Source organism: Phocoena sinus, chromosome 16, assembly GCF_008692025.1.
Source record: "Phocoena sinus isolate mPhoSin1 chromosome 16, mPhoSin1.pri, whole genome shotgun sequence".
NCBI lineage: Eukaryota > Metazoa > Chordata > Mammalia > Artiodactyla > Phocoenidae > Phocoena > Phocoena sinus.
In genome coordinates this window covers 7,500,119-7,526,887 of record NC_045778.1, presented here as the reverse complement: position 1 = coordinate 7,526,887, position 26,769 = coordinate 7,500,119, and the positions used below count along the sequence as shown (strand labels likewise).

The 26,769-nt window shown below is 36.8% G+C and overlaps 1 protein-coding gene across 5 annotated transcripts in view; it reads left to right on the top strand.

Moving 5' to 3' along the window:
• HEATR1 (HEAT repeat containing 1) overlaps positions 1 to 26,769 on the top strand; it is a 47,919-nt gene that overhangs the window by 5,722 nt on the left and 15,428 nt on the right. For 4 of the 5 annotated variants that reach the window (XM_032608332.1, XM_032608334.1, XM_032608333.1 and 1 more), the window contains exons 7-29: positions 643 to 854; positions 1,007 to 1,140; positions 2,383 to 2,485; positions 3,393 to 3,503; positions 3,906 to 4,023; positions 5,120 to 5,227; positions 7,805 to 7,900; positions 8,338 to 8,426; positions 9,518 to 9,729; positions 10,068 to 10,189; positions 10,759 to 10,950; positions 12,663 to 12,846; positions 12,997 to 13,133; positions 13,885 to 14,077; positions 18,567 to 18,736; positions 19,344 to 19,502; positions 20,830 to 21,072; positions 21,331 to 21,462; positions 22,564 to 22,664; positions 22,836 to 22,979; positions 24,090 to 24,208; positions 24,304 to 24,425; positions 25,958 to 26,086. In XM_032608332.1, the coding sequence (XP_032464223.1) occupies positions 643 to 854; positions 1,007 to 1,140; positions 2,383 to 2,485; positions 3,393 to 3,503; positions 3,906 to 4,023; positions 5,120 to 5,227; positions 7,805 to 7,900; positions 8,338 to 8,426; positions 9,518 to 9,729; positions 10,068 to 10,189; positions 10,759 to 10,950; positions 12,663 to 12,846; positions 12,997 to 13,133; positions 13,885 to 14,077; positions 18,567 to 18,736; positions 19,344 to 19,502; positions 20,830 to 21,072; positions 21,331 to 21,462; positions 22,564 to 22,664; positions 22,836 to 22,979; positions 24,090 to 24,208; positions 24,304 to 24,425; positions 25,958 to 26,086 (3,330 nt within the window). The remainder of the gene's footprint in view (positions 1 to 642; positions 855 to 1,006; positions 1,141 to 2,382; positions 2,486 to 3,392; positions 3,504 to 3,905; positions 4,024 to 5,119; positions 5,228 to 7,804; positions 7,901 to 8,337; positions 8,427 to 9,517; positions 9,730 to 10,067; positions 10,190 to 10,758; positions 10,951 to 12,662; positions 12,847 to 12,996; positions 13,134 to 13,884; positions 14,078 to 18,566; positions 18,737 to 19,343; positions 19,503 to 20,829; positions 21,073 to 21,330; positions 21,463 to 22,563; positions 22,665 to 22,835; positions 22,980 to 24,089; positions 24,209 to 24,303; positions 24,426 to 25,957; positions 26,087 to 26,769) is intronic. The other variant, XM_032608335.1, reaches the window with a different exon arrangement.

The following is a 26,769-nucleotide window of genomic DNA, read 5'->3' as shown; positions in this document are numbered from 1 at the left end:
CTTCTTAAAAACTTACCAGAGTGGGATCTTAGGGCTCCTTAGGGATAAATGTTGGCTGTTTGGCCCTGCCATCTTCTCCCAGATCTGTTTTCTTAGCAGTCATGTTACCTCAGCGGAAAGAGAACGGATTAGAAAATCTCATCAGGGCAGAGGCTCTCTTACCATTCCATTTGCATTGACTTCTGCTTCTCAGTGTTTCTTCTCCCCAAGTGCCTCATTGCCTCCCACTGTCCCAGATTCCCGATGGAGGAACTGCTTTGCTTCCCACCAGTGTCCCAAAACTATTGTCTTTAATTAGGCACTGTTTTGTTCCTGATTGAAGTCTCCCTTACACAGGTGGATGTTTTCATATAAAAGAAGACTCCTTGGCTCCTCTTAGGATGTGTTGTGGAGGTTTGAGTTGGGAGACCTTCTGAGATCCCTTCTGTCATTCAAGAGACTTGTCTCATTTCCATGTCCCCTCAGGAAAAGGGGCCAACATCTTGATTTTTCACTTCCGAGGAGTGTTGACTCTCAGTGTGTGTTAGGTTGTATTAATCTCTAATTTATGACGTTTCCAATTTGTCAAAGTAAAGTAACATTTTAAGTAGGATAAAATAACACAGTTTGTCATTTTTCCCTTATATTTTAAAATATATTTAGGGATTGAAATCATCTTTACCAGATTACAGAGCTGCGACGTACATGATAATATGTCAGATTTCGGTGAAAGTGACCATGGAAGATACCTTCGTCAATTCCTTGGCTTCACAGATCATCAAAACACTGACCAGAATTCCCTCTCTGGTCAAGGATGGATTGGGGTGCTTGATAGTGCTCCTGCAGAGACAGAAGCCAGAGAGCCTGGGGAAAAAGTACGTATAATTGAATTGGCAGTGATAATTACAAGTGAATGAAGTTATTTTGAATAGTTTTTTTTCATAAGATAAATTTTACACTATTTTTAAAAATTGCCATTCATTGTCTAACTTGTGAAATCAACATCTTATGTCTTGCTTCTTCAAAGGCCATTTCCTCACTTATGTACTGTTCCTGATCTTGTTACACTACTTCATGGGATTTCTGAAACATACGACATCAGTCCTCTTCTGCGTTACATGCTTCCCCATCTGGTTGTCTCCATTGTTAATCATGTTACAGGTATGTGGTTTTACATGTTGTGTCCAGAAACTTCCTTTCTCAGATGCGATTCTCTTAAAATAGGAACCATATCCTTGTTAATATCTTTAAGATACTTAGAGTTTCTGCTAATTGTTTTTGTGTAATGTATCTATTTTTATGAATAGAGAAACATTTGAGGTGGGGAGCAGATTTAAAGGAAATCCTTGTAAAATGAGTAATATGCTCAGTGTTTTTTTTTTTTTTTAACATGTGTTCGCACACAGTCTCTACATGAAAAAGACTGGAATTATTTTAAAACAGAACACTACTCAGTACAACTTTCCCTTCTCATTTAGGTATTTAATGAACTTTAGTGATTCATTTACAATAAATATCCAGTTGCCAAAACAGTTTTTCTCCCTTGAGTCATTGAAAATATAAGATCAAGAAAATCTCATGCATGAAAATCCAAATTTAAAAAAAGCCCAAAAGTTAATTAGAAGGTGATTATTTGCATTATATGTTTTTCACCCTTCAATAAATATAGAAAGACAAGGAAGAAATACTTGGTAGCAACTCCTGTTGCTACTGGACTAAGAAAGACATACTAAGAAAGTCATTTCCATTTATTGGAAAATAAGATTTGCTTAACTCCATCTCAGTTTAAACGTGAGTTTCAGAAACATGACTAGCACGAATGAAAGTGTACTTTTCCTGTTCTGATGGTGATGAGTAATGAAGCCAGGGCTCATGTTCATTCATAAATGTGGAATGGAAGATGACAGCTCTTGGTTCGGTAAGGAGGCTTTGAGATGAAGTTTAGCCTGTATTCAGGATAGTTTATTGAGATGTAGATTCAGATCCCAACTTCACCGCTTGTAGTGTGGCCTGGGGAAAGACTATATTCTTTGGACTTCTGTTTCATTCACGAGAGAGGCAAGATAGTACTTGTTTTTTTTGTTTTTTATATTTTTATTTATTTATTTTTACATCTTTATTGGAGTATAATTGCTTTACAATGGATAGTACTTGTTTTTAAAAAATGTAGAGAATTTCAGGTAAAGGATAAATGAGGGTAATGCATACAAAAGTGGTTTGAAAAGATATAAATGACTAAACAGGTGACGTACACTTTTGAAAATAGGTAAAAAGGTGGATGTCGTTATATATATGTTTTGAAGTTATTCCTGTAGAAAGATTTTCTGCTGTAAAAAAACTTAATAGCATACACATGCGGGAAAAGTTTTCCCCAATCAATTTTAATTTGCTGTATATGCTTAGGGGAAGAAACTGAAGAGATGGATGGTCAAATCTATAGGAGACTCTTAGAAGCCATACTTACAAATATATACCTGAAGAACAACTTAGACCATTTGTTGGCTAGGTAAGCTGTTACTTTTGACATGCTTTTGATTTGTATTTTTGTGGCTTAGTATACTTTTGAGGGTTGGCTAACAGTTTTCCGGTATCCCTTTATAATGTATTTCTTGCTTTGTCCATGCCATTTCATCTAATTATAAGTACTTAGTCCAATAATTGTGGCAACAGAACGTGTAATTTCTCTTGTTTGTCTTTAGTGCTTATATGTGGTCATGGAAAGTTAATAGTGAAAGTAAATTTGGGTTATACTACATGTAATTTGTGGTGGTTTAAAATTTCCTAGTACTAAGTGGACCAAAATGCCTGAAACAATACATCACAGTTGGTAATCAGTAAATATCAATTAGAAACTTAATATTGAGGGTTGGCATGAAGTAAAGGTAGTTCAGCCTCCTGTTTTCTTTTCTTATTCGAAGGGCAACTCGATGCATTGAAAAGAATGTAGTCATGGTGGTCAGTTGTAGGTTTAAATCTTATCGCCTCCGGCTAGTAGAATAGTAAGTTCTGACAGTCAGGCTGCGTGGATCTCGGTTTGCCGTAGTGTATCGTTGGGCAGGTACCTATCCGGTGGGCGTGTCATTTGTCTCTTGCTCCCGTAGTTGGCTTGTGAATTTAATGAGGTTAAATATGCAAAGTACTGTTGAGAGCTTGGCTCTGGACTCAGACAGGGGTGGAAAACCTGCTCTACTTTTTATGGCTCAATAGGGCTCACTGAGGATTGCCTCTTGTTGCTGTTCTTGTTTGACCTCAGGCAAATTATAAGACTTCTTAGTCTGAGTTTTTGTATCTGTAAAATGAGTCTAATTTCTATCTTGTAGAGGTCTGACAGAGAGAATATTTCTAAAGCACCTAGAACGTAGTAGGTATTCAATAAATAGTAACTCTCATGTCTGCGTTGTTTTGTTCTGCAGCCTTCTTTTTGAGGAGTATATTTCATATAGCTCACAGGAAGAAATCGATTCTAATAAAGTATCTTTGCTTAATGAGCAGTTTCTTCCACTTATCAGACTTGTAGAAAGCAGGTGAGTTGTGTGTGTGTTTGTGCCCTTCTTAATGTGTACCTCTTGTTTTATAAAGAGATGATTCACAAGTCACAACTTAATATGGTGAATGAATTGTAAAGATACTGTTCTCCTTTTCAGGAAAGGACAATTATAGGATTTAAATATATTTGAAATATAAGGGAAAATAGGGGTTGTGTGGGGACTATGGAGAGTATACTTTTTTTTATATAGACTTTCTGTTGTTGAAAGAGTCATAGTAACAAACTTGATCAATATCATTTGGTTTTATATGTTCCATTTGTCAAAAATTTAAGTCTCAATCTCAGTAATTTAAAAAATTATATTTTTTCTTTTATACATGTATGGTGTGTGTGGTTAATAACTTTGTTACGAATAATGAACTCTTTAATTTCATCCCAGATATCCCAAAACATTAGATGCCGTATTAGAGGAACGCCTAAAGGAAATTACAGACCTAAAAAAACAGGAGCTTTTTCACCAATTTATCTCTCTTTCTGCAAGTGGTGGAAAGTATCAGGTAACTTTTTTTTCGGGGGAATTATGACACTTATGGGTATTTGTGTGGTTAGTTGAAAAGCTCTGGAAGGAAATTTGCTACTTCACTTCTGTTGGGGAAGTTTCATAGAGAGAGAAGATTTTATACAGTTTGCGTAGTTAGCTGAAGTAAGACTCTGAGGCAGGAATTAAATAATTGGAGAAGGGTACAGTGATTTTTAGATAACTGTGAACCTGATACTTATTTCTGGAAAAGCGTTTGGAAATTTTGTATATATGATGCTCATCAGCAATCACCAAAAGATGGCCTAACGTAGGTTTCTAGTGTTCCTTGTCTTTCTCCTGTACCCTTATCTTTCCAGCGCAGAACCCACCAGCCACGTGTGGCTGTTTAAGTCATTGATTAGGAAAAGGGAAGTGGATTTTGTTTCATGATTATGTTAGAACTTCAGAAATTTTCTGGTGATTCGCCCTAAGTCTTTATACTAGAAGTTAGACATTTAAGTAGTTCTTATAATTAGCCTTGAAAATAAATGTTAGGAAGAGAAATATGATTGTTTGGGTTTTTCTCTTCCATAATTAGACTTTTGTCTTTAATGGTATTCCATTTCCAAAACCATATGTTGATAGACTTCCTTCGTAGTCTAATTATCAATACATAAATAAAGTCGTCACTAAGTTGAGTGTCACTGTTACATCATTTAGATGAATTGCATTCTCTTCAGTGATCAGTTTTTTTGATTTATATTTTCATTTAGGCGCTAATACAGTGATTTATCTTAGGTGCTTTTCACCTTGGAATCAGATATACGTAAAGAATACAAAATCACTTCATAGAATTACTTCACTAATTTAAACCTACATGTAGACACAAGTATACATGAAATCACAACATTTACAAAACAAATTTTTATCTGCTGTTACTCATACTCTGTTCTGGAGACAAAGATTGTGCTTTACTTTTTACTTTCAGTTTGGTGTACTTTTTGGTTTCTGAAATTAGATGGTTGTTACTGAATAAGTTGGGCAGCTCGGGGTGGTTTTCTCTGGTTCTTCTTGATCATGTGCTGCTCAGATTGAATGGCGAGATCATGTGGTAATTGTGCTGAATCCTGTAGTTTTTAGCAGATTCTGATACCTCCTTGATGCTCAGTCTGAATCATCCACTTGCTCCTGTGAGACTTCTGGCCATTAATCATCTGAAAAATGTCATGACAACATCAAAGGTTTGTGTCAGATAGCCTTCATTTGTGATGTTTTTACCCTTATGATGAGCAGTGTAATTCTAGAATAAGAAATTGAAGTTACCACCTAGAATCAATACTGTTTAATTATAGAGATAAGCCTAATAAAGAATATGGGCATTCGTTGGACAAAGATTTAGGACCATACATGCCAGAAGCCACCATTTTAACCTGTGTATGTTTCCACGTTGCAGATGATTAGGTTAGCTTTAGTTGAGAGTTTTTCAACCTGGGATTTATGGATTAATTTACAGAGGGTCATAAATTATCTGAGAATTTTTTAGTTTTGAAATTTGAATTTGATAGTCTTAAGTTTAACATGAGCGTGTTTGGGGACATCAGAATGATAGCTTTTGGAGCCCTGTTCATGATTTCGGTACCTGCCAGTTGCATTTGGCTTTAAAATTTTGGTGGCTCCTAATAGTAAGTACAGAAGCTGACTTAATTTGTAAATAAAGCCTTTGGAACAAAATGATATTTTACAAAGACTTTGCAGTGATTCAAATAGAGCGGTATTTTCCAAACTTTAGTCATTCAAGCAAATTTTTTGCTGTATTAGCTGACCACTGATGTTATTATTTTTTTTAATTTTTCTTTAGTTTCTTTTAAATGGACTCATTTTTTCACATAGCTTTCTTTTTTTTAAATTGAGTTATGGTTGATTTACAATATTATATTTCAAGTGCACAACATAGTAATTCAATATTTTTATAGATTATATACTTCATACAAAGTAAATACAAAATTTTGACTATATTCCCTGTGCTATGCCTTATATCCTTGTAACTTAATTTATACCTAGTAGTTGATACTTCTTTATCCTCTTCATCTTTTTCATAGCTTTTAAATCATGCGTTTGAAGTGCTAATTGTATGTACATTTTATTGTAGGTAATACAGTTTGAAATAAGAATGTTCATCTGTTAATATCTAAAATCATCTCATGTACTACCGTTTGCATATTTGGAAAATTTCTAGACTAGATAAAAATGCTACCAGAGTTTAGTTTCTCCATAGCACATAGTAGTATAAACACACTGAACTCTAAACTTGTGTCATGGCCATTAAAACCAGATTCATATTACAAGTAGAATTTAATTTCAGCTAATCATAATTACCACGTTAAGTTTATTTAATTTTAAATTTTACTGTCTTTTTCTTTAGTTTTTTTACTTTTCAATTGGTAATTTTAAAAATACTTTAAAAATATTTTTGTTCTCTTATATTTTTAAAGAGTTATACATAATTTTTAAAGTGGTAGACGTATTCAAATTTGAAAAATATTGCTTGGCTTGATTCATTTCTGATCTGGTACAAATTATGTTTCTTTCATAAATTGCTGGTAGGTTTGTCTCATTGATTTGTTGGATAATTAAACTCAGTGAATACTGTTTTTTGTTGTAATAGGAAGATTTCAGCGCCTAGAATAAAAAGCGAGATTCCTGGAATCTCCTAATATTCTTGAAGCCATTCTTATCCTTCCTGCTTTTACTCTTAATCCCGTCCTACCCTGTCCTCCTCTGGACTTGTTAGTTTTTTCAGTGAAGGGCAGTGTATACATTCAACTTAGAGGCTTTAGTATTGTAATTGCAGTTAATGTCTGTCTTTGCATGCTTTGATTTCCTTTTCCCTTCTCTGTTAATGTCTGGACATAGGTTCTGTTCTGTTCTCGAATTCCACATTGAGCTATTTGGCTACTTGTTAGCTTTTGAGAAAATTTTGGCATTTGGCATTAAACTTTGACTTCAGTTTTATGAATTTTAGGGATTTTACTTTTTGTCTCCCAATGTTCCGACATAAATTATTTTCTGTGGGCTTATTTACTTGTTTTTTTTCTTTTCACCACCTACAGGTAGAGATATATTCAGTTTGGTTAGCAGTCTTATTTTTCTGTTATTGTGAATGATTTTATGCTTTATTTTCTTTTGTTACTTAAAAGAAAAATATGAACTTTTGGGGGCAGACTGCACTGTCATCAGCACGTGTCATCATCCTTGTAAAAACCGTGAAAATTAAAAGCTGACTTTTAACACTGCTTACTATGTCTAAAGCACTGTTTTAAGTATTGATATGTATTATTTGATCCTGTAACAACCCTTTGAGGTAGGTATTATTATTAGCCCTGTTTTATAGATGAGAATAATGAGACCTAGGAAGGTTATGTAACTTGCTCAAGGTCGCACAGCTAGTAAGTGGTGGAACTGGGATTTAAACTTAGACATTCTGGTTCTTTAGTTTGTGCTCTCCCAAAATCTAGGTTCTCATTTTAACAAGATGAACTCTTTAATGCAAAATTGTATTTTAATTGCACATCTTATTATATTTTCAATGGAAACTGGAAAGAGTTTGTACCAAACAATTATTCATCTAAAAAGGACTTATAGAGTTTGCCTGGTTCAACGCGAGTGTGCTTAGTTTTGAATTCGCATCTGGGGCAGCAGAACCTGTGTTCCTTAACTGGAATTTTGGAGTGCTTTTCACAAGACCATACTTTCTTTCTAATGTAAAGTCTTCAGAGGTTTTAGCAACAACTAAATTAATATTTTTTTCTATTGCTCAGGAGAGTATCGATGAGTCTTTCATTAAAGAAGCTATTTTAACCCGATTAGGTGATGATAGCATAGATGTTGTCTTGTCAGCTATAAGTGCATTTGAGGTGAGTGAATTTGTTGTTCATTGATGTGCATGTTTTGTTTGTAAATTTTTACTTACCCTTCTCACATGAATCTCTGCTCTAGGCAGCAGCGTATTTGGAAGTTATTCTTTCACTGGAAATTTGTTCTGTTGAGAGCACAGACTTAAGCCTGGTTGGGGAAAGCACATGGGAGTAATTAGATCATACAATTTTATATATTTGGAAGTTCTTTTAAAAAGGAAAAGTGCTTTGTGAATTTTTACCAGTAGTAAACACGTAGGGATCCTGGGAAATTGGATCCTGAATGGCACTCTTGTGAAATTGCTCTCATAGAACTTTTAAATTATACTGGAATTCTTGGGAGATAAATTCTTTATAATTCATAATTTTTTAAAGTTCGTTTAACAAGCACCATATTTGAAGCAAGCAAAAATTTATGGGTATTTTTTTCTCTCTAGATTTTCAAACAACAGTTTAGTTCAGAAGTGACAGTTTCACATCTCCTGAATCTCTTTCAAAGAGCAGAACTTTCAAAAAATAAGGGATGGTATGTATTTGTATCTCCTCATACAAATAAATTAATGAAATTCTTTTCTTTTTAATATATTTATTTATTTATTTATATTTGCCTGCGTTGGGTCTTCGTTGATGGGCGCAGGCTTTCTCTAGTTGCGGCGAGTGGGCTTCTCATTGCAGTGGCTTGTTTTGTTGCGGAGCACGGGCTCTGGGCGCATGGACTCACTCGTTGTGGCTCGCGGGCTCTAGAGCGCAGGCTCAGTAGCTGTGGCGCACGGGCTTAGTTACTTCATGGCACGTGGGATTTTCCCGGACCAGGGATTGAACCCATGTCCCCTGCATTGGCAGGTGGATTCTTAACCACTGCGCCACCAGGGAAGTGCCTGAAATTCTTATATCAAGTTCACTTTTATTTGGGTTTGTATGGATTTGTTGTAATATTCTCTATATTTGAAATTTTTCTTAATAAAATGGAAAAAGAAGTGTATAATGTATGTAATAATACTGAGATCTGGGAAGTAGGATGGGAAGGAGCTTTAATTTTTTACTTCATATAATGTATTTCTATTTTACAAGGATAGTACATTACACTTTATAATTAAAACAATTACAAATAAGTAAAAAATAAGCTCAGAATCACATGATACCTTCTGTAATGTTTTGATGAGCTTTTGTTATTTCATTTTTGGCACCTAAGCTTTTTGCATGAAAAAGTGACTAAGCTCCTTAGAGTATGAGAGCATGTCTTACAGGTTTTTGTGTCCTATTTAGTTCTTAGCATATAGTATGTGTTCAGATAATATTTTTTGAACTGATGAGTGAATCTCTGATTTCTAGTGGAGTTGAGATGTATAGTGTGATATGTCTTATGTTATAGTTAACCTAATGATTTCTCAAAAAGAAAGATTTGACAGAGTTGGTTTAAAATTAATGTTCCAGATAACTCCTTTGTTAGCATGGATTTTAAGTGATATCTTGATATTTCTCAATAATGTGTTTGTTAAAGAGACCAGGATGGTGTCAGTTGAGCTGGAAAAATGTGCTGGAAAAATGGAACGATGATTTTTTGCTGAACTGAAGTCTCTAATATGTCTCAACCAAATGTGTTTATGTATCTTTTAGGTACAACGTGCTTGAGATAGCAGCAGACATACTAATTAAAGCAGAGATACTGAGTGAAAATGAAAAGTTGTCGAATCAGGTGGTGGTGCACCTGCTGCCATTTATGGTCATCAGCAATGATGATATGGAATCTGCTGAGATGAAAATGGCTATATATTTATCAAAATCAGGAATTTGCTCTCTGCATCCTTTATTAAGAGGCTGGAAAGAAGGTAAGAAATTCAGTTGTTTTTTAGAAAAAGTGAACAGGTGACACTTTAAAAAAAGATAACCATAATTCAAAATTGGCAGTGATTGTTATTTGAAATTGTTCATTGTGTTACATGCCAGCAAGATATTTTAAAATTTTTGCTAATATGGAAAGTATACAGTGAAAAGGACACTGACCCACTGAAGAATTCGTAATTTTATGAAAAGAAAAAGAAAAAGCAAAACTTCGTAGGAAAATTATAAGACTTTTGCCTAAATTCTTTACTTGACGTGATATTTAGGTGAGTGTTAGTAACATAAGGGCCCTCTGGTGTTCAGTTCCTTTTTTTTTTTTAAACAGCTCTTGAAAATGTGATTAAAAGCACAAAGTCAGGAGAACTAATTGGTGTAGCAAGTCAGAAGATGATTGAGTTGCTGGCTGACAATATCAATTCAGGGGATCCCTCTTCAATGTTAAAGATGGTAGGTATGTTGTCGAAGTCAACCCCCTGGGTTTCCTTCTCATAATCTTATTGGATCCTCAGTGTTTGCTTTACTAGATTCTTCTTCTTTTTTTAAAATAACTTTTCCATTCTTGAGTACTTTGTTTTGTTTTAAAAGCATAGTGTTTAGTATATTTTGCAGGTTGTTTGAAATCCTTAACATTTTATGTAATTTATTTCATCCTAGTTGTATATTGGACCAGTAGGAATATAATGTCTACTTTTTAACCTTTTTTCCTCTCATTTAAAATATTGAAGTCATATTTTTTGTTAAAATATCTAAAAGAGGAGAAATTTTCTTTTGCCTTAGTAAATCTTTTAAAGGCATAAAAACATCCAGTTGGCAAGTGCAGTTGTGTTCATTATAATTTCTGAAATTATTTATTTTTATGGTTACCCAGAAATCAATGCTTACTACTTTTTTAAGGTTTTATATTTATCATCTCACTCTAAATATGAAATACATGATACCTAGATAGGCAGAGGTAGAAAAAATTGTTTTTATGCAAACCAAGAGCTACCATTCACGGAGTCTGTTTATTTTTCAAGGTGGAGGATTTAATAAGTGTTGGAGAAAAGGAGTCCTTTAGCCTGAAGCAGAAAGTGACTTTTCACGTGATCATGGCTGTACTTGTCTCCTGCTGTTCGTCTTTAAAAGAAACTCATTTTCCATTTGCGACAAGAGTCTTCAGTTTGTTGCAGAAAAAAATAAAGAAGCTTGAAAGTGTCATTACTACAGTGGTAAGGAGTGCAAACTCTCTGGAAAGTTAGATGTTAGAAAAGTGACTGCCTGGCCTGTTAATCACAGCAGAACTGAAAATCGGGGGCTGAGATGCTGAGTCTTTGGATTCTAGGGGTGAAATGCGAGTCAGCCTTGAGTAGCGATAGGTAGTGGATTAGGTGCTGTCTTTGTAAGAAATTTAATTGAATCATGGAATTTCACGTTTGTGGTGTTTGTGTCTGATAGTTGACTCTCCCCTGTATCATCTTTATTGGGTAAGTATCCAAGCTATACTTAACTACGTCTAGTGGTGAGGAATTCGCTAGATATATTAGTGCTTGAATAAAGTATTGTTTCATTCTGTTGTTTACTAGAATAGATCTTTTGTATTATTTCAATTTGGATTTTGCCAGTCTTACTATTAACCTTTGACAGTTATTACTAAGGAACATGTTTTCAGTCTTTGACAGTCTTACTAAGGAACATGTTTCTTTGACAGTCTTACTAAGGAACACGTTTCAGTTGTTGATATTTTTATGAAATACCACACCTTGGGGTTATAGATTATTTCTTTTAATATCTGCCATAAAATAGTGTCTTGTATTTAATAGTGTCTTGGTTTTATTTGTTCTCCAGACTTCAGAGGGTTCCTTGTTGTAGGAGATGCTCAACAAATCCCATCTTTTTGACGTTCACTTGTACTCTCAGGATTTTATAAGTTGTGGTCATAGCCATTATAGCTAAATTTATGTAAACTTTAAGAGACTGAATCTTCATATTTTAAAAGGTAACCCAGGGAATTCCCTGGCAGTCCAGTGGTTAGGACTCGGCACTCTTTTACTGCCAGGGCCCGGGTTTGATCTCTGGTTGGGAACTAAGATCCTGCAAGCCACGTAGCATGGCAAATAAATACATACATACACACCCCCATACCCAGATGAGCCCTTCTTAACTTCTTTCTTTATTTTTTTGAAAGTGTGGTGACCTGGACTGTACTTGTTCTCAGTGGTAAAGTGTGGACAAATGGAATGTTTTATACACACGTAGATAACAGGTGGTTTTATATTTGATGCCCTTTCTGAGAGACCCGAGCATCTTTTCGACGGTAGCAGCACTTTGAGCCAATGAAATCCCTCACTAGAGACATTATCTTAAAAGTCTGGCTTTGGGTTATTTTACTACCAAGTTATTATTCTGCGCTCACCTACGTGGAGTCTCGTTTGTTGTTTTCCTGCACCATTTCTCATGCTTCCTTTTGGCGCTTGTAGTGTAATATCTAAACACCTTAACGTTTTGCTTCTTGTTTAGAATCATCTGCAAGTTTGGGGATTTGACCATGTACCTTCTTCAGATAAGCAGTAAAAGTATGAAATGAGAAAAGTCCCTTTAAGGATCTCTTGGAAATCCAGTACCTTATTTTTCTGTTTAGAAACGTGCCTACCCTTTATTTGACGAGGATAAATTACATGAATAACATTTGTTTTTAGGGATGATGTTTTAAGAAAACATAGATAAAATGAAGCCATGATGAACTTATTTGTGTCTTGTGAATAGTGATGGTTATATCTCTTTAAAAATCTGATTAAAACTATTATTCCTCTCCCCACCCAAATACACATATAGACAAGATTTTGCAAATTACGCAGTCATATAGCCATTGCAGTCCATCTGTATAACCCATGTTCAGAACCCCTTTAAACTTGTGCTATTTTTGCTTCCTTTAACATTTCAGGAGATCCCCTCAGAATGGAATTTTGAGCTGATGATGGACAGAGGGATACCATTGGAGCTGTGGGCACATTATGTAGAACAGCTCAGGACTGCCCGGAGGATTGCTGTGGAGGACTCAGTTTTACTCGTGTTTTCACTGAAAAATTTTATTCATGCATTAAAGGCCCCTAAATCTTTTCCTAAAGGTAGGACAAGCTGTGAATCTTTTGAATGTGATACTGTGGAAAACTGAGTCATTGATTCCACAGCTTGTTCTTTGTCTTGAATGAGAAGTTCCCAGTGGTGTATTCGCATAAGTTTATGCACCTTTTCTCCTTCTCTTCACATCCCTGTAGACGATACCTGGTGGAATCCTGAGCAGCTGAAAGAAGACAGCAGAGACTACTTGTGCTTGCTCATTGGGCTCTTCGAGCTGGTTCTCAGTGGTGCTGACACCGTCCATTTTCGGGTTCTGATGAAACTTTTCATGAAGGTACTAGCTCACCTTTTTCAGGCAGACTGTCCCCTTGAAGAAGATGTTGTAGATTCTTTGAGTTATGACAGTTTTTAATGAACATGAAAGTAGACTTTTAGACAGTGACGAGCGTGTGGTGATGGATGCAGACCCTGTAAAGCAGTGCTGATTCGTGACACCCGTCGGTAGGTTGGACGGAGACTGACATTGCTGCCGGCCTCCTCATGTGTTAGGCCTGCTCAGGTGTTTAGTAATCACAATGGCCAGATATGTTCGGTTGACTACTGTCATCACCAACGAGAAACTGCAGTTCAGAGAGGTGATTTAGGATATGCAGTCGCTCAGTGAAGAGATTTCATCACGGCACCGTGACCTCCGTGCCGCCACACCCAGTGGTCAGTTCTTTGCTCTTGTCTTACTTGCCCTCTTGACAGCATTTGACACAGTTGACACTGCTCACTCCACCCTCATGGTACTTTCTTAGCGAGGTTTCCCGACATGACTTTTGTCTTGGTGTTCTGCTTGGCAACCTCATCCTTTCCATTGTTGTTAAATGTGTTCAAATGCAAAATTACAGTGAGTCTAATTCTTTCACACCCTTCCCAGTCGGTGAAAGTACCAAGCGGAGAATAATTTTAAGCGACTAGACAAAGCAAAACGTTGCAATAAATTGTTTTCTGTAATTGTACACTGGTGGAAAGAGGATTTGGAACCAGCTTATGTGAGGAAAAATTAAATTAAACTTCACTGTGTTTTGTTTTTAATTTAGGTACATCTAGAAGATGTTTTCCAGTTATTCAAGTTCTTTTCTGTTTTATGGACCTATGGTTCTAGCCTTTCAAATCCACTTAACTGCAGGGTGACAACAGTGCTGCAGACTCAAGCTCTTTATGTGGGCTTTGCAATGCTCTCTTCTCAGAAAGCTCAGTGTCAACATCAGCTGGCATCCGCATCTTCTCCAGGTACTACAAGTAGCATCGTTCTATTCCGTCGTGACCAGATGGTAATTCTTTCTCCACGTGTGGTGTGTGAAGCTTGTAGTTTGGAGAATTTCTTTTATTTTTTTATTAGTGTGGGTGGATACTCTTTTCTGTCTGTGTATGTATGTATTTGTGTGCTTATGTATTTTTGTGTATTTGTAGACTGTTTTTGGTTACTTCTAAGTATTGCTTTTAAGTTCTAAACGTCAGTGGCAAAATCCACCAAAACAGATAATAAAAATGGCAGGTGGTTAATCATGGGTTTTTAATATCCATCTGTTCATTTTTTGAATAGTAACTGGGCTGTCTAGGGAAGCCAAACCATCATAATACAATTCAGCATTCAACTGATTAATTATTACATTGGTCTCCATTCAAGCAACCCTCCTGGATTTATCTCTTTTATCAGGTATAAAGTAATTTTCAGGTTGAGCGCTCACTAATGAAACACCCAAAAATAAAACTTCTGTTTTTATAAAGTAAATTGTAAATTTTGCAAAAGATGCAGAATTTCACAAAGTTGATAAATAAGCTGTTGAGAAGTGGATTGACTTGCAAAGCTGTTGACAAATGAGCGGATCTGTCAGAATTAGACCCTATAGTGATTGAAGATGAAAAAGTTGATGAGGATGATGGAATCATTTAAGTATCAGAGGAATGAGAGCGGCCTGTGGAGAATCTGAACATGGTCTTGATTCAGTTTTTTATTCCCAAATCACTTGTTATAAATTTTCTATGAAAGCAAAGTGAATGATCATACATTTTCCCCAGAACAATTTCTCAATATTTATCTTTTATTAGCTCCTTGAAAGAGCACGTAATTACAGTTGTAACCAAAATTTTGTTATATGTGAGATAGATATACAATTTTAAGCTTTACTTACACAATAAAATCCCACGAATGTAATTTTTTCTCCACTACTTACTGAAATATTGCAGTCCCTTTTTAAGGTGGATTTACTTTTAAGAAGGTTTATCCAGGTTTTTCGGATGTGAATTTCCTGGACTTTTTTTTTTTAACATCTTTATTGGACTATAATTGCTTTACAGTGTTGTGTTAGTTTCTGCTGTATAACAAAGTGAATCAGCTATATGTATACATATATCCCCATATCCGCTCCCTCTTGCGTCTCTCTCCCACCCTCCTTATCCCACCTCTCTAGGTGGTCACAAAGCACCGAGCTGATCTCCCTGTGCTATGCAGCCGCTTCCCACTAGCTATCTATTTTACATTTGGTAGTGTATATGTGTCCAGGCTACTCTCTCACTTCGTCCCAGCTTGCCCTTCCCCCTCCCTGTGTCCTCAAGTCCATTCTCTACGTCTGTGTCTTTATTCCTATCCTGCCCTTAGGTTCATCAGAAACTTTTTTTTTCGTTTTTTAGATTCCATATATATGTGTTAGCATACGGTATTTGTTTTTCTCTTTCTGACTTACTTCACTCTGTATGACAGACTCTAGGTCCATCCACCTCACTACAAATAACTCAATTTTGTTTCTTTTTATGGCTGAGTATTCCATTATATATATGTGCCATATCTTCTTTATCCAGTCATCTGTTGATGGACACTTAGGTTGCTTCCATGTCCTAGATATTGTAAATAGTGCTGCAGTGAACATTGTGGTACATGACTCTTTTTGAATTATGGTTTTCTCAGGGTATATGTCCTGGGCATTTTTTAAACTTTTTGAATGAATACATTGTAAGCATCTTTCTATATTAATAAATATAGAATTATATATATTTTTAAAATGTCTGCAGAATATTTTGTGTGGAGATACCGTAGTTTATTAAAATAGTTATCTACTGTTAAACTTATGAGTTTTCAAAAAAACGAAGTCATAAGTAGTTAGATTTTCTAATTAGGTGTGAAATGTGCTATCCTTTGGCATCAAAGGCAGTGGCTTCTGAGGAATATATGCCTCTTTGTACATAGCATGACCAGAGGACCTAACTTTTCCTCTGGTATTGCTGCAAGACGGGCTCCCTTTCTACCCCTGCTGTCTTGCCTTCTGTCACCTCCCCACTTCCTGAAGTACTTTTGCATTTATGCTGCCTAGATATGTCACAGTTACTCCACTGAAAACAGGGGAGATGCACTCTGTTCTTCATGGAAGCTCAAGGACCACTAGAGTCCCCCGGGGCCTCAAGTAGAGGGCTGCTTCCTCATTGCACCTGTCCTCAGAGCACTCCACTGTGAATCCACAGTGAGCTTCTAGCCATACCTTTTCCCTTAGGAGTCTAGGAAGTGTTGGCTGGTATTTGTTTTCATATATTTACAAGAAAATATTATGCTGCGCAAAAGAAAAAGGGTTTGCAATATTAATATAATTGTATGAGTTAACTTTTTGTCAGTGGCTTGGGAATCTAACCAGTTTTTTTACTTTCTTTGCAAATATGTATTCCAGCTCAGGCTTGCATAGAGCAAGTCTTTGCTAAACGAATAAGAGTTTAACGTTTGTAAGCTGGAGGCTGCTGTTGGTTTGTTATGCCTTATCAATATAGTAAGTTTATCTACATGTTTAAAAGCAAAACTCAAGTATTTTTTTCAGCTTTTATGTAAAATATGCTATTTCAAATCTGAAAAAAATTAGTTGGGAGAATGAAGTCACATAGACTTTTAAGTGGAAGGACATACTTAACAGCTGATTGCTTAAATAATGTAGTTTAACCCACCTTGGGTTCCAGTAACTGACTTGAACATAGTAACCATAGTAGTTAGTACTTTGTTTTTGAATTTGGCTTTTTCTGAAAGCTCTGCCCCACTCTACTGGGAATTTTAGCAAACAGATATCTTGGCCTGATGCTGCCCTTTGTATGAATTCAACTTCTCAGCTGTTCATTTTTGGCTTTACTTTATAAATTAATGTCATGGAGACCAGGAAGGATTTCCAGCTTTCATATGACCTTCTTGGAAGAGTATGAAAGCTTGTCACACTCTTTCTTAGCATTCCAGAAGTAGTGTATGTAGAATGGATCATTTCCAGCAAGATAAAAATCACCAGAATTTGCCCCAGTAAATAGTATGGAATAAAGCTTAAATAACTAATTACCATAAAAGGAATTTAGATGTCTCTTTATCCTGGAGACTTTTCTTCAAAAAACCCTGATTCACTTGATTTCTACCAGGTCCTTGAAGCCGGTTATTTCAATGGTTTTGAAGTGGGCAGGGCATAGAACCAAGGAAGGCTTCCAGATTCTTTGTCTAAAACCAGCACAACATCCTTACAGATAAAAGGCGATGGCTGTATTTAATAATGATGCAAAAATTCTAAATAAAATACTTGCTGGGTCCAGCAACATTATTTTAGAAAATAAACATTTCCCCAGAGTTCATTCCAAAATACAAAGTTGGTTCAAAACAAGGTATTCTATTACATAACTGGCTAGAGAAAACCCATATAATCATGTCCAAAGATCTGAAAAGGCATGAGATAAAAATCAGCAATTACTCCTAATTAAGTGACAGCAGAGTAGGAGTAACATGATGAAAATACTTCTCAAATCAAAAGCTAGTATTTTTGCCACGTAATTGGCGAAACAAAAGCATTCCTGTTAAGTGCATCATTTTTACTGAACATGGTTCTAGAAGTATAGTTGGCAAAAATAGATACATTTCAGATACTAATGAGATGTATGAATGACAAAGCTGATATCCCAGATCTGTGGGGTTCTTAGGTTGACTGTTAAATAGGACATCTGCTAACCATTTGCAAACATTAAAGAAGCTTGACTCCAACCTTATTCTTTAGACAAAAATTTCACCTGAACTAAAGATTTCACATGAAAAAAAACTTAGTTTTAGTGTTAGAAGAAAATACGGAATACTAGAGGTAGATACTTTTAAAACTCTTCTAGAGTGGGGAGCACCTTTCAAAGCAGCATGTAAAACTATAAGAAAAATTCTTCTATAAAGCTATAAAATTTCCGCATCAAAAAGAAAGTGAAAACAAACATGTATTCAGGACAAAATATCTGCAAAGTATCATGCACAGATGGGTTATTTCATCTGCACTCTTGTGCAAGGATGTATGTAGAGGGTGTTTGTTGCAGCAGTTTTAATGCCAAAAGACTAGAAACAATCTAAACTTTTACCAGTAGAGTAAAATACAGTAACCAGTAAAGTAAAATACAATGGAGCATTTGTATACAGTTTTAAAAGGATATTTAATGTAGATATGTATGTACTTATATGGAAAACCCTTCCAGTATACATTGAGATGTGATAGCAGTTGGTGCAGAACAGGATATGTATGCTGTGGTCTCATTTGTGTGTTTTCAAAAGAATATAACAGAAAATGTCTAACACTTCTCTAGAATAGAAAACAAATAATTAAACAGTGACTGGTCTTCAGAGAGGGAGTTGGAGTTGAGAGGAAAACTTGCATCTTGCACCCTTTGGTACTATTGAAGTTTTATACTGTTTCAATGTTTTGAATCGTTACTGAAATTTTTTTCCCTTTGGTTTTAGTGGTGACATCTCTACTCGTTAATCTGGGAAGCCCCATAAAAGAAGTACGTAGGGCTGCCATTCATTGTCTCCAGGCCCTCAGCGGAGTGGCATCCCAGTTTCATCTGATCATAGATCATGTGGTTCCTAAAGCAGAGGAGATCACCTCAGATGCCACCTATGTTGCTCAGGTAAACTCAGTAGCAAAGAAGATTGAGAGTGTGTATGCCCGTGTGGACACATGAACCTTTTTCTCCTTTCTTGACATTCTGCTTTGCAGGGATTTTTTTTTTTTTTTTTTTTTTTTGCGGTACGCGGGCCTCTCACCGTTGTGGCCTCTCCCGTTGCGGAGCACAGGCTCCGGACGCGCAGGCTCAGCGGCCATGGCTCACGGGCCTAGCCGCTCCGTGGCATGTGGGATCTTCCCGGACAGGGGCACGAACCCGCGTCCCCTGCATCGGCAGGTGGACTCTCAACCACTGCGCCACCAGGGAAGCCCTGCAGGGATTTTTATTGACTAAGTCATTGAATTTAGAAATTGATACGTCAGTGTCTGCACATCTTTCTTCCCCCATTTTAAAAAGATAGCAATGCCATGTTTCATTTCTGCTATCTTTTTACTGGCTAAAAGGCCAGTGTTTAGCTTTTGATAGTAAGCTACCTGTTGGGTAGCGATACCCTTTCCTATTAAGGGTATTGAAAATCATGAGCAGTGTCGCATCATTTGGGAAAGAATCTTCCATAAGTAGTACATGTAACTTTTTTTTTCCAATCCGGTTTTCTTTTTTTGTATACTAGGATTTGGCTACTTTATTTGAGGAACTACAGAGAGAAAAGAAGCTGAAATCTCATCAGAAGTTGTCTGAAACTTTGAAAAACCTACTTTATTGTGTATATAGTTGCCCATCTTATATTGCAAAAGATTTGATGAAAGTACTTCAGGACGTCAGCAGTGAGGTATGTGCAGTTTAAGTGGGCTGTCCAATCCATGTGATGTTACTAAAGATTATTGTAACTGCTCACATGTGCGTAAGACTTTGTGAAGTTGCATATATACACTCAGATGTGAACATTTTATTAATTTGGGAGGGGGAAGAGTTGAGGTGGAGAAAAGAGATACAGGATACAAAAAGCAAATATTAGTGAGTTTCTTTCCATTTTAAAATTGTGTGTTATCCCTGTCTCATCATTGATGTGATTTTAAATGAATTTTACAGTTACACAGGGAAAAACACTGGCGATGCACTGCTGAAAAACTGTTAGTTTTTGTTTGTTCTTCAGGTGAAAATCCTCCACAAAGTAATATATTTGAACATAAAAGTCTGTGCACATTCCAAAATCATTTACTGATTTTTAAAATGTATGTGGCTGTACATTTTTCTGTGGGGAGAATCCAAAGCTTTCATTATGTTGTCAAGGAAGCCTGTGATTCAAAATAAAGAGGTTGTGAATCACATGTTTGTGTGGTGGTTTGTGCTGGTACAGAAAAACTGCTTCTCATCCTTGTGTTCCAGAAACGCCCGTGGACCTTACCGTTCTTGGACTGACTGCAACTTGAACTAAAAGAGGGATCAAATGGAGTAAAAGCCATTTGATTATATTGTCTTGTTGTAAGCAAACAGATGGCCTTTATCAGCTCTGTGTCGTCCCTGGTATAAACAAGGAATTGACGGTCTTGGTCTGTAAAAAACCAAGTAGTAAATATTTTAGGCTCTGTGGGCCATACAGAATGTGTTGCAGCCACTTAGCTCTGCCATTGTATTGCAAAAGCAGCCTCAGACAGTATGTAAACAAATGAGCATGCCTGTGTTTCAGTAAACAAAATTGACAAAAACAGATGGTCCTCTGGACTTGGCCTGCAAGCCGTAATTTGCTGACTCCTGGTTGAGTTATTAAAGACTTCAGATACATAATTTGAATTAATATTAATTACACAGCATTGGAAATGTAGTGTAGAAAAACTACAATTTATTTTTATAGTCCAAAACTTGAGTTTGCATTTCCTATTTTCAGAAAGTGTTAGGATGCTCACAGATTATTTTTCCTGTCATCTCTAAAGGGTTTGGAGCTTTTGACTGTTACAGACTGAACTGTCAGAGGGGACCTGGGTGCCTTACTTGGATTAATAGCTATCCCCGTGTCTTAAGAGGTCATTACTTTATTGGTTTTTTTCCTCCAGGCTAAGCTTCCAGTTTTGCAGCGTATCTTCGGATATCTTCGTACAGCAAGCAAAAACTTGTATCCATATAGATAACTATTTACTAATAAATTTTCCATACTTTAGATGGTACTTTCTCAGCTGTTGCCTGTGATTGAGCAACTGTTAGAAAAGATCCAGAAGGAGCCCACAGTTGTCCTGAAAGATGAGGTCACTGCTCTGCGTCTCATTCTGGGAAAATATAATGAATATTCAGCTTCCCTTTTACATAAGGACCCGAAGAGTCTAGATATATTTATAAAAGCTGTGCACACAACAAAGGAACTTTGCACAGGAATGCCAACCATTCAGATTACAGCCCTCGAAAAGGTCAGTGATTTCTGTCAGAAACTAAAGCATGTTCAGGGTTTCAAAGATCTGTAATGTTTTACTTCAAGAAAATAGACTGGGCATATCTTAAAGGAATATGATATATTTGACCCATGTTGCAAAACTGAATGATGTACATGAGTCATTTAAACTGACGAAATGGAGACCAGTTTCACATTGTAAAAGAGAATGATAGAAAGATCATGTTTGGAATTGAAGTTTGTTCATTTATCTCAATTGCCTTTTTTCTGCCTCTAGATTACGAAGCCGTTTTTTGCAGCTATTTCAGATGAAAAGGTTCAGCAGAAGCTTTTGTGCACATTGTTTGATTTATTGGTGAACTGTAAAAACTCACATTGTGCTCAGACTGTTAGCAGTGTTTTTAAAGGGGTAAGTTGCAAACTTCCTGCCATTTGTTTATTGATGTTTACTCTCTTCCAAGTAATACCATGTTTAAGTTTCCTCCATTTTATAATGCTTTTAGGAAGTCAGATGTTCCCATTAACCAGAATCATGGAAAAGGAAGTCATAGAGAAAGTGCAAAATCAACGTTATAAGTCTTCATCATTATTTTATTATTATTATTTTTTGTGGTACGCGGGCCTCTCACTGCTGTGGCCTCTCCCGTTGCGGAGCACAGGCTCCGGACGCGCAGGCTCAGTGGCCATGGCTCACGGGCCCAGGCGCTCCACGGCATGTGGGATCCTCCCGGACCAGGGCACGAACCCGTGTCCCCTGCATTGGCAGGCGGACTCCCAACCACTGCGCCACCAGGGAAGCCCATCATTATTTTTATTGTGTGAAATAATTATAGTTTTGAACACATAGGGTGTATGTTAGTTTGGATCTTACTCATATTAGGGAGGATCTCCCTCTTACACAAGAACAGGAATGAATGGTGGCTTCATGTTCAGCTGGGTCGTAGATTATTCTGCTTGATTTAAATAGCTGTTTAATGACATATAGAATGGAATTGAGAATCTGCTCATTGGTTTATATGTATATTGAAACCTAGCTGTAGATCAGAATAACCACCTAGTTACTTAGTGTTTTGCTTTGTTGTGCTTTTTTAGGAAAATACTTTCACAAAAATAGATAATAGTGTGGTAAAGTCTTAGTATCCAGATTCTGCAGTTTTCAGAATTTTAACATAATTACTTAGATGTCTAAGATGAGTTAAGTGGAACAAATTAAGGCACAGAGCAGTGTACATAATATGCTCCTCTGTGAGTGTGTGTATGTGTGTGTGTCTGTGTCTGTCTGTCTGTCTGTGTTTAATCTTTATAGAGCTGTTGGTATATGGAAAATTTCCCAAACAATACATAAGAAATTGTCAGTGATATTTGCCTTTGGGCATTGGACTGGGCTCTAGGGTTGTAGGGGGACAAAGTGGACAGAAACATGTTCATTGTATCTGTTTGAATCAACGTAAACTGCTCTAATTTTAACCCATGGAATCCTGTCATCACCCATTCTTCCTTCATATTCCAGATTTCCGTTAACGCTGAACAAGTCAGAATAGAACTGGAGCCACCAGATAAAACTAAGTCCTTAGGCACAATTCAGCAAACAAGGAGGCAGAAAATGCAGAAGTAAGAGCTATGAATGCAGTGAGAACACAGTTGTCCCCCAGGCCTTGGATGTTTTGGAACCATTGTGATTTTTTGATACCCATCAATTGGGTATAATCGGATACAGTCCTTTTTACTTATTAGCGTTGGTAATGTTTACTCTTCTAACTTTTTGTCTTGTCTGTTTCCCAGAAAATCACAAGATCTAGAATCTGTTCAGGAAGTTGGAGGTTCTTACTGGCAAAGAGCAACCCTCATCCTAGAATTACTGCAGCACAAAAAGAAACTCAAAAGTCCTCAGATATTAATACCGACTCTTTTTAACCTGCTGTCAAGGTAATGACACTTGCCTTTGATCTGTGAGAGAATGAGATTCTCATTCTTGCCCATCTTATTTTATTTAACATTCTCTTTTCACATTCACTTCTTCCTTAGCTAGTCTGTAAAAGAGAGCAAGTTGAATACTATAGTTGAAAGATTTAAAGAATGATTATAGGAACCCGTTGCCAGGGCCCGAAACTAACCTTCATCCTGTATTACGTAATAAATAAGCGCTTTCTCCAGCCTACTTTCCTTCCTCACTTTCAACACCATGTCCCCGGGGGCATCATTACTTGTATTTAAGGATATAGTGTGACACCCGCTATATTTTTCAGGTGTGCGTTATTAGATAGCTGTAGTGTATGCATTGCATCGCGGATGTATGCTCTCATCCAAAAAGAAAGTAATTCTCAAGGTTGTCCTCTAAGGAGATTTAAAATAGGTTGATGGAAGGTGCGATAGAGAGGAGAGGTAATGTGACATAAGCGCCTGCCTGCACTAGAAGAATCAGAGTTAGAAATCTTACGTCATGTTTATAGACTTGATGTTTTTTGGTTTTTTTAATAAGGTTATTTATTTATTTTTGGCTGCATTTGGTCTTTGTTGCTGCTTGCAGGCTTCCTGTAGATGTGGCAAGCAGGGGCTCTAGGCACGTGAGCTTCAGTAGTTGTGGCATGCGGGCTCAGTAGTTGTGGCTTGTGGGCTTTAGAGCGCAGGCTCTAGACTTGATGTTTTTTTTGTTTTTTGGTTTTTTTTTTGCGGTCCGCGGGCCTCTCACTGTTGTGGCCTCTCCCGTTGCAGAGCACAGGCTCTGGACGCGCAGGCTCAGCGGCCATGGCTCACGGGCCTAGCCGCTCCGCGGCATGTGGGATCTTCCCGGACCAGGGCACGAACCCGTGTCCCCTGCATCGGCAGGAGGACTCTCAACCACTGCGCCACCAGGGAAGCCCTAGATTTGATGTTTAAATAATGTTAATATTTTATTAACATTAAATGTTTAATGTTAATGTTTTATTTTAAATTAAATGTTTATTTAATATGTGTTCTGGACAGTGGTCATTAATGCAGCACTGAAATTGTACAACTCTTTCATTTCCCATCATTTCTCTTCTGGGCATCCTGAAGGTGTTTAGAGCCTTTGCCACCAGAGCAGGGAAGTATGGAATACACCAAACAGTTAATTCTAAGTTGTTTGCTTAACATCTGCCAAAAACTCTCTCCAGATGGCGGCAAAATACCAAAAGGTGTGTAATTTGTTGGAAGGAAAGGGGGGAAGGATTATCTACTCTGAGTATGAATGTACCTACCACTTAGAGATTTTTTATTTCTCGCCCTGTAGATGTTCTCGATGAGGAGAAGTTCAACGTGGAATTGATAGTTCAGTGCATCCGCGTTTCCGAGATGCCTCAGACCCATCACCATGCCCTTTTACTTTTGGGTACTGTTGCTGGAATATTTCCTGTAAGTGTTAATGATTTAAGACTTAAGCAGATATTTTTTTCCGTGGAAATGCGTAGGCCTGCACTGTTCTGAATTCAGTGGACATTTTGGATCTTACAGCACTGAGGGACTCTTGGCCCTGTTTCTTTAATAGCTGAGACAGTAAGCTGGTTGATCTTGCTCAGCTTTGGTTCCCCTTTTTGTGAAGTGGAGAATAATGGTAACCTTCTTCGTAGGATTGTTGTGAGAATGGGATTGGATAATTTATTGTTAGCACTTCGCAAGTGCTAGGTGCAATGTAGCTACCCAATAAGTGGTGGTATTAGTGTTATTTGGAAAAAAATCCCGTGAATCCTCAGGTAATCCTCACACAGCTTTCACAGTGACTTAAAATTAATTTGATTATAAAGTACCTCAGTTAAAGAAATTGTGTTCCTTATAGAAATACGTCATTTAAAAACTTTTGAAGAGATTGAAATTATTTTCATGTAGGGGATTTAGGTCAGATGTACTTAACCTGGAGTTGGTTCTCCATGACCTTTAGCGGGTCTCTTGATCTACTAAAATCATATGCAAGATTTAATGTGTATGGGGTTTTTTTCCCCTTGGTGTAGAGTCAGTAGATCTCAAAGGGGTTGATAATCCAGAAAAAATTAAGAATCGTTGATATTTTTCTTTTGTTTTTATTAAAATATAGTTCGTATGCCATATGAATATATAGTTAAATGCCACCCATTTAAAGTATACAATTCATTGGTTTTACTTTATTCACAGAATTGTACAATCATCACCATTATGTACTTCCTAAATGTTTTCCTCAACCCCAGAAAGAAACGCCGTATGCATTAGCATTCACTGCCTGTTTCCTTTACCACCAGCAACCCTGATCTACCTTCCCTATCCTAGACGTTTCCTGTAATGGAATCTTATAATACGTGGCCATTTTTGTGTCTGTTTTGCACTTCATGTAACGTTTCCAAGGTTCATCCGTTTTGAAGCTTGAATCAGTATTCTTTTTATGGCTGGATAATATACCATTGTACGTGTATACCACATTTTGTTTATCATTAGTTTACGGACATTCAAGTTGTTTCCACTTTTTGGCTGTTAACAGTTACGCTGCTGTGAACACTCGTATAGGAGATTTTATGTGAATGTGTTTTCAGTATTTTCAATAGGAGTGGAATTGCTGGGTCATATGCCAACTTAACTTTCTGAGAAACTGTCAGACTATTTGCCAGAGCGTCTGTACCATTTTGTACCCACCAAGCAGTGTCTGAGGGTTCTATGTCCCCACTCCCTCACAGCTGTTATTGTCTTATTATAGTCATCCTAGTGGGTATGAAGTGGTGTCTTCTGATTTGGATTTTGCATTTTCTTAATAATTGATATTGATCATCTTTTCATGTGCTTATTGACCGTTTATTTGTGGAGAAATGTCTGCAAATCCTTTGCCTATTTTTAACTTGAGTTCTTTTTATTGCTGATTTTAATGAATCTTGATACTTGATGTGCTTAAAATGGAAAATATGGAAAAATGTGTTTTCTTTCAGGATAAAGTTCTACACAACATCATGTCTATTTTTACATTTATGGGAGCCAATGTGATGCGTCTAGATGATACTTATAGTTTTCAAGTTATTAACAAGACAGTGAAAATGGTAATTCCAGCACTTATGCAGGTAATTCCAGCACTTATTCCACCATCATGGGTGTTATTTTTCTGATTTTTAAGATTTTACATAGAATGAAATTCAAGTAGTGGTAAATACAGGACATGAAAAGCCTTTCTGAAATGCTCAGGTATTTATGCCCATTAAATTTTAAAGTGGTGACGCTAAGGGGTACTCTTGGAAATAATGTCTTTTCCAGAAATACCTATAAACATGCCGAGCTGGTTCTGCTGTACTGCCAGGGTATAACTATACAAGTGCCTTAACATTCCTCTGACAAAGTGCATTTACATTTACTGTGTATCTCAGGACATTGCGTCAGTTCGATAAGACCCCGGTATAGGTCGATGAAATAGGAAGTTTTAGAGCAAATGTGTTAACATACAATTCAACAAACATTTACCAAGCATTCCCTTGAGAGCTCAGTACGCAAAGAGATGAGTGAGACCTGGTCTCTGCCGGACTAGTCTCGGCAAGGAGTGAAGACTTTGAAACTAAAAAGTAGCCTTGAACATGAATGGGCATGGCTGTCCACTTGCGTTTTCTGTTTACCCCCACTGTTGTCACTGTCTTTCCTCATGCTATTGACCATTTCAGCGATGACCATACCCAGCACCTCCTCCTTTTAATCTTGGTACAAGGTTGGTATTCTCTGTCCAGCAAGTTGGCCACTACAGGAGATGTATATAAAA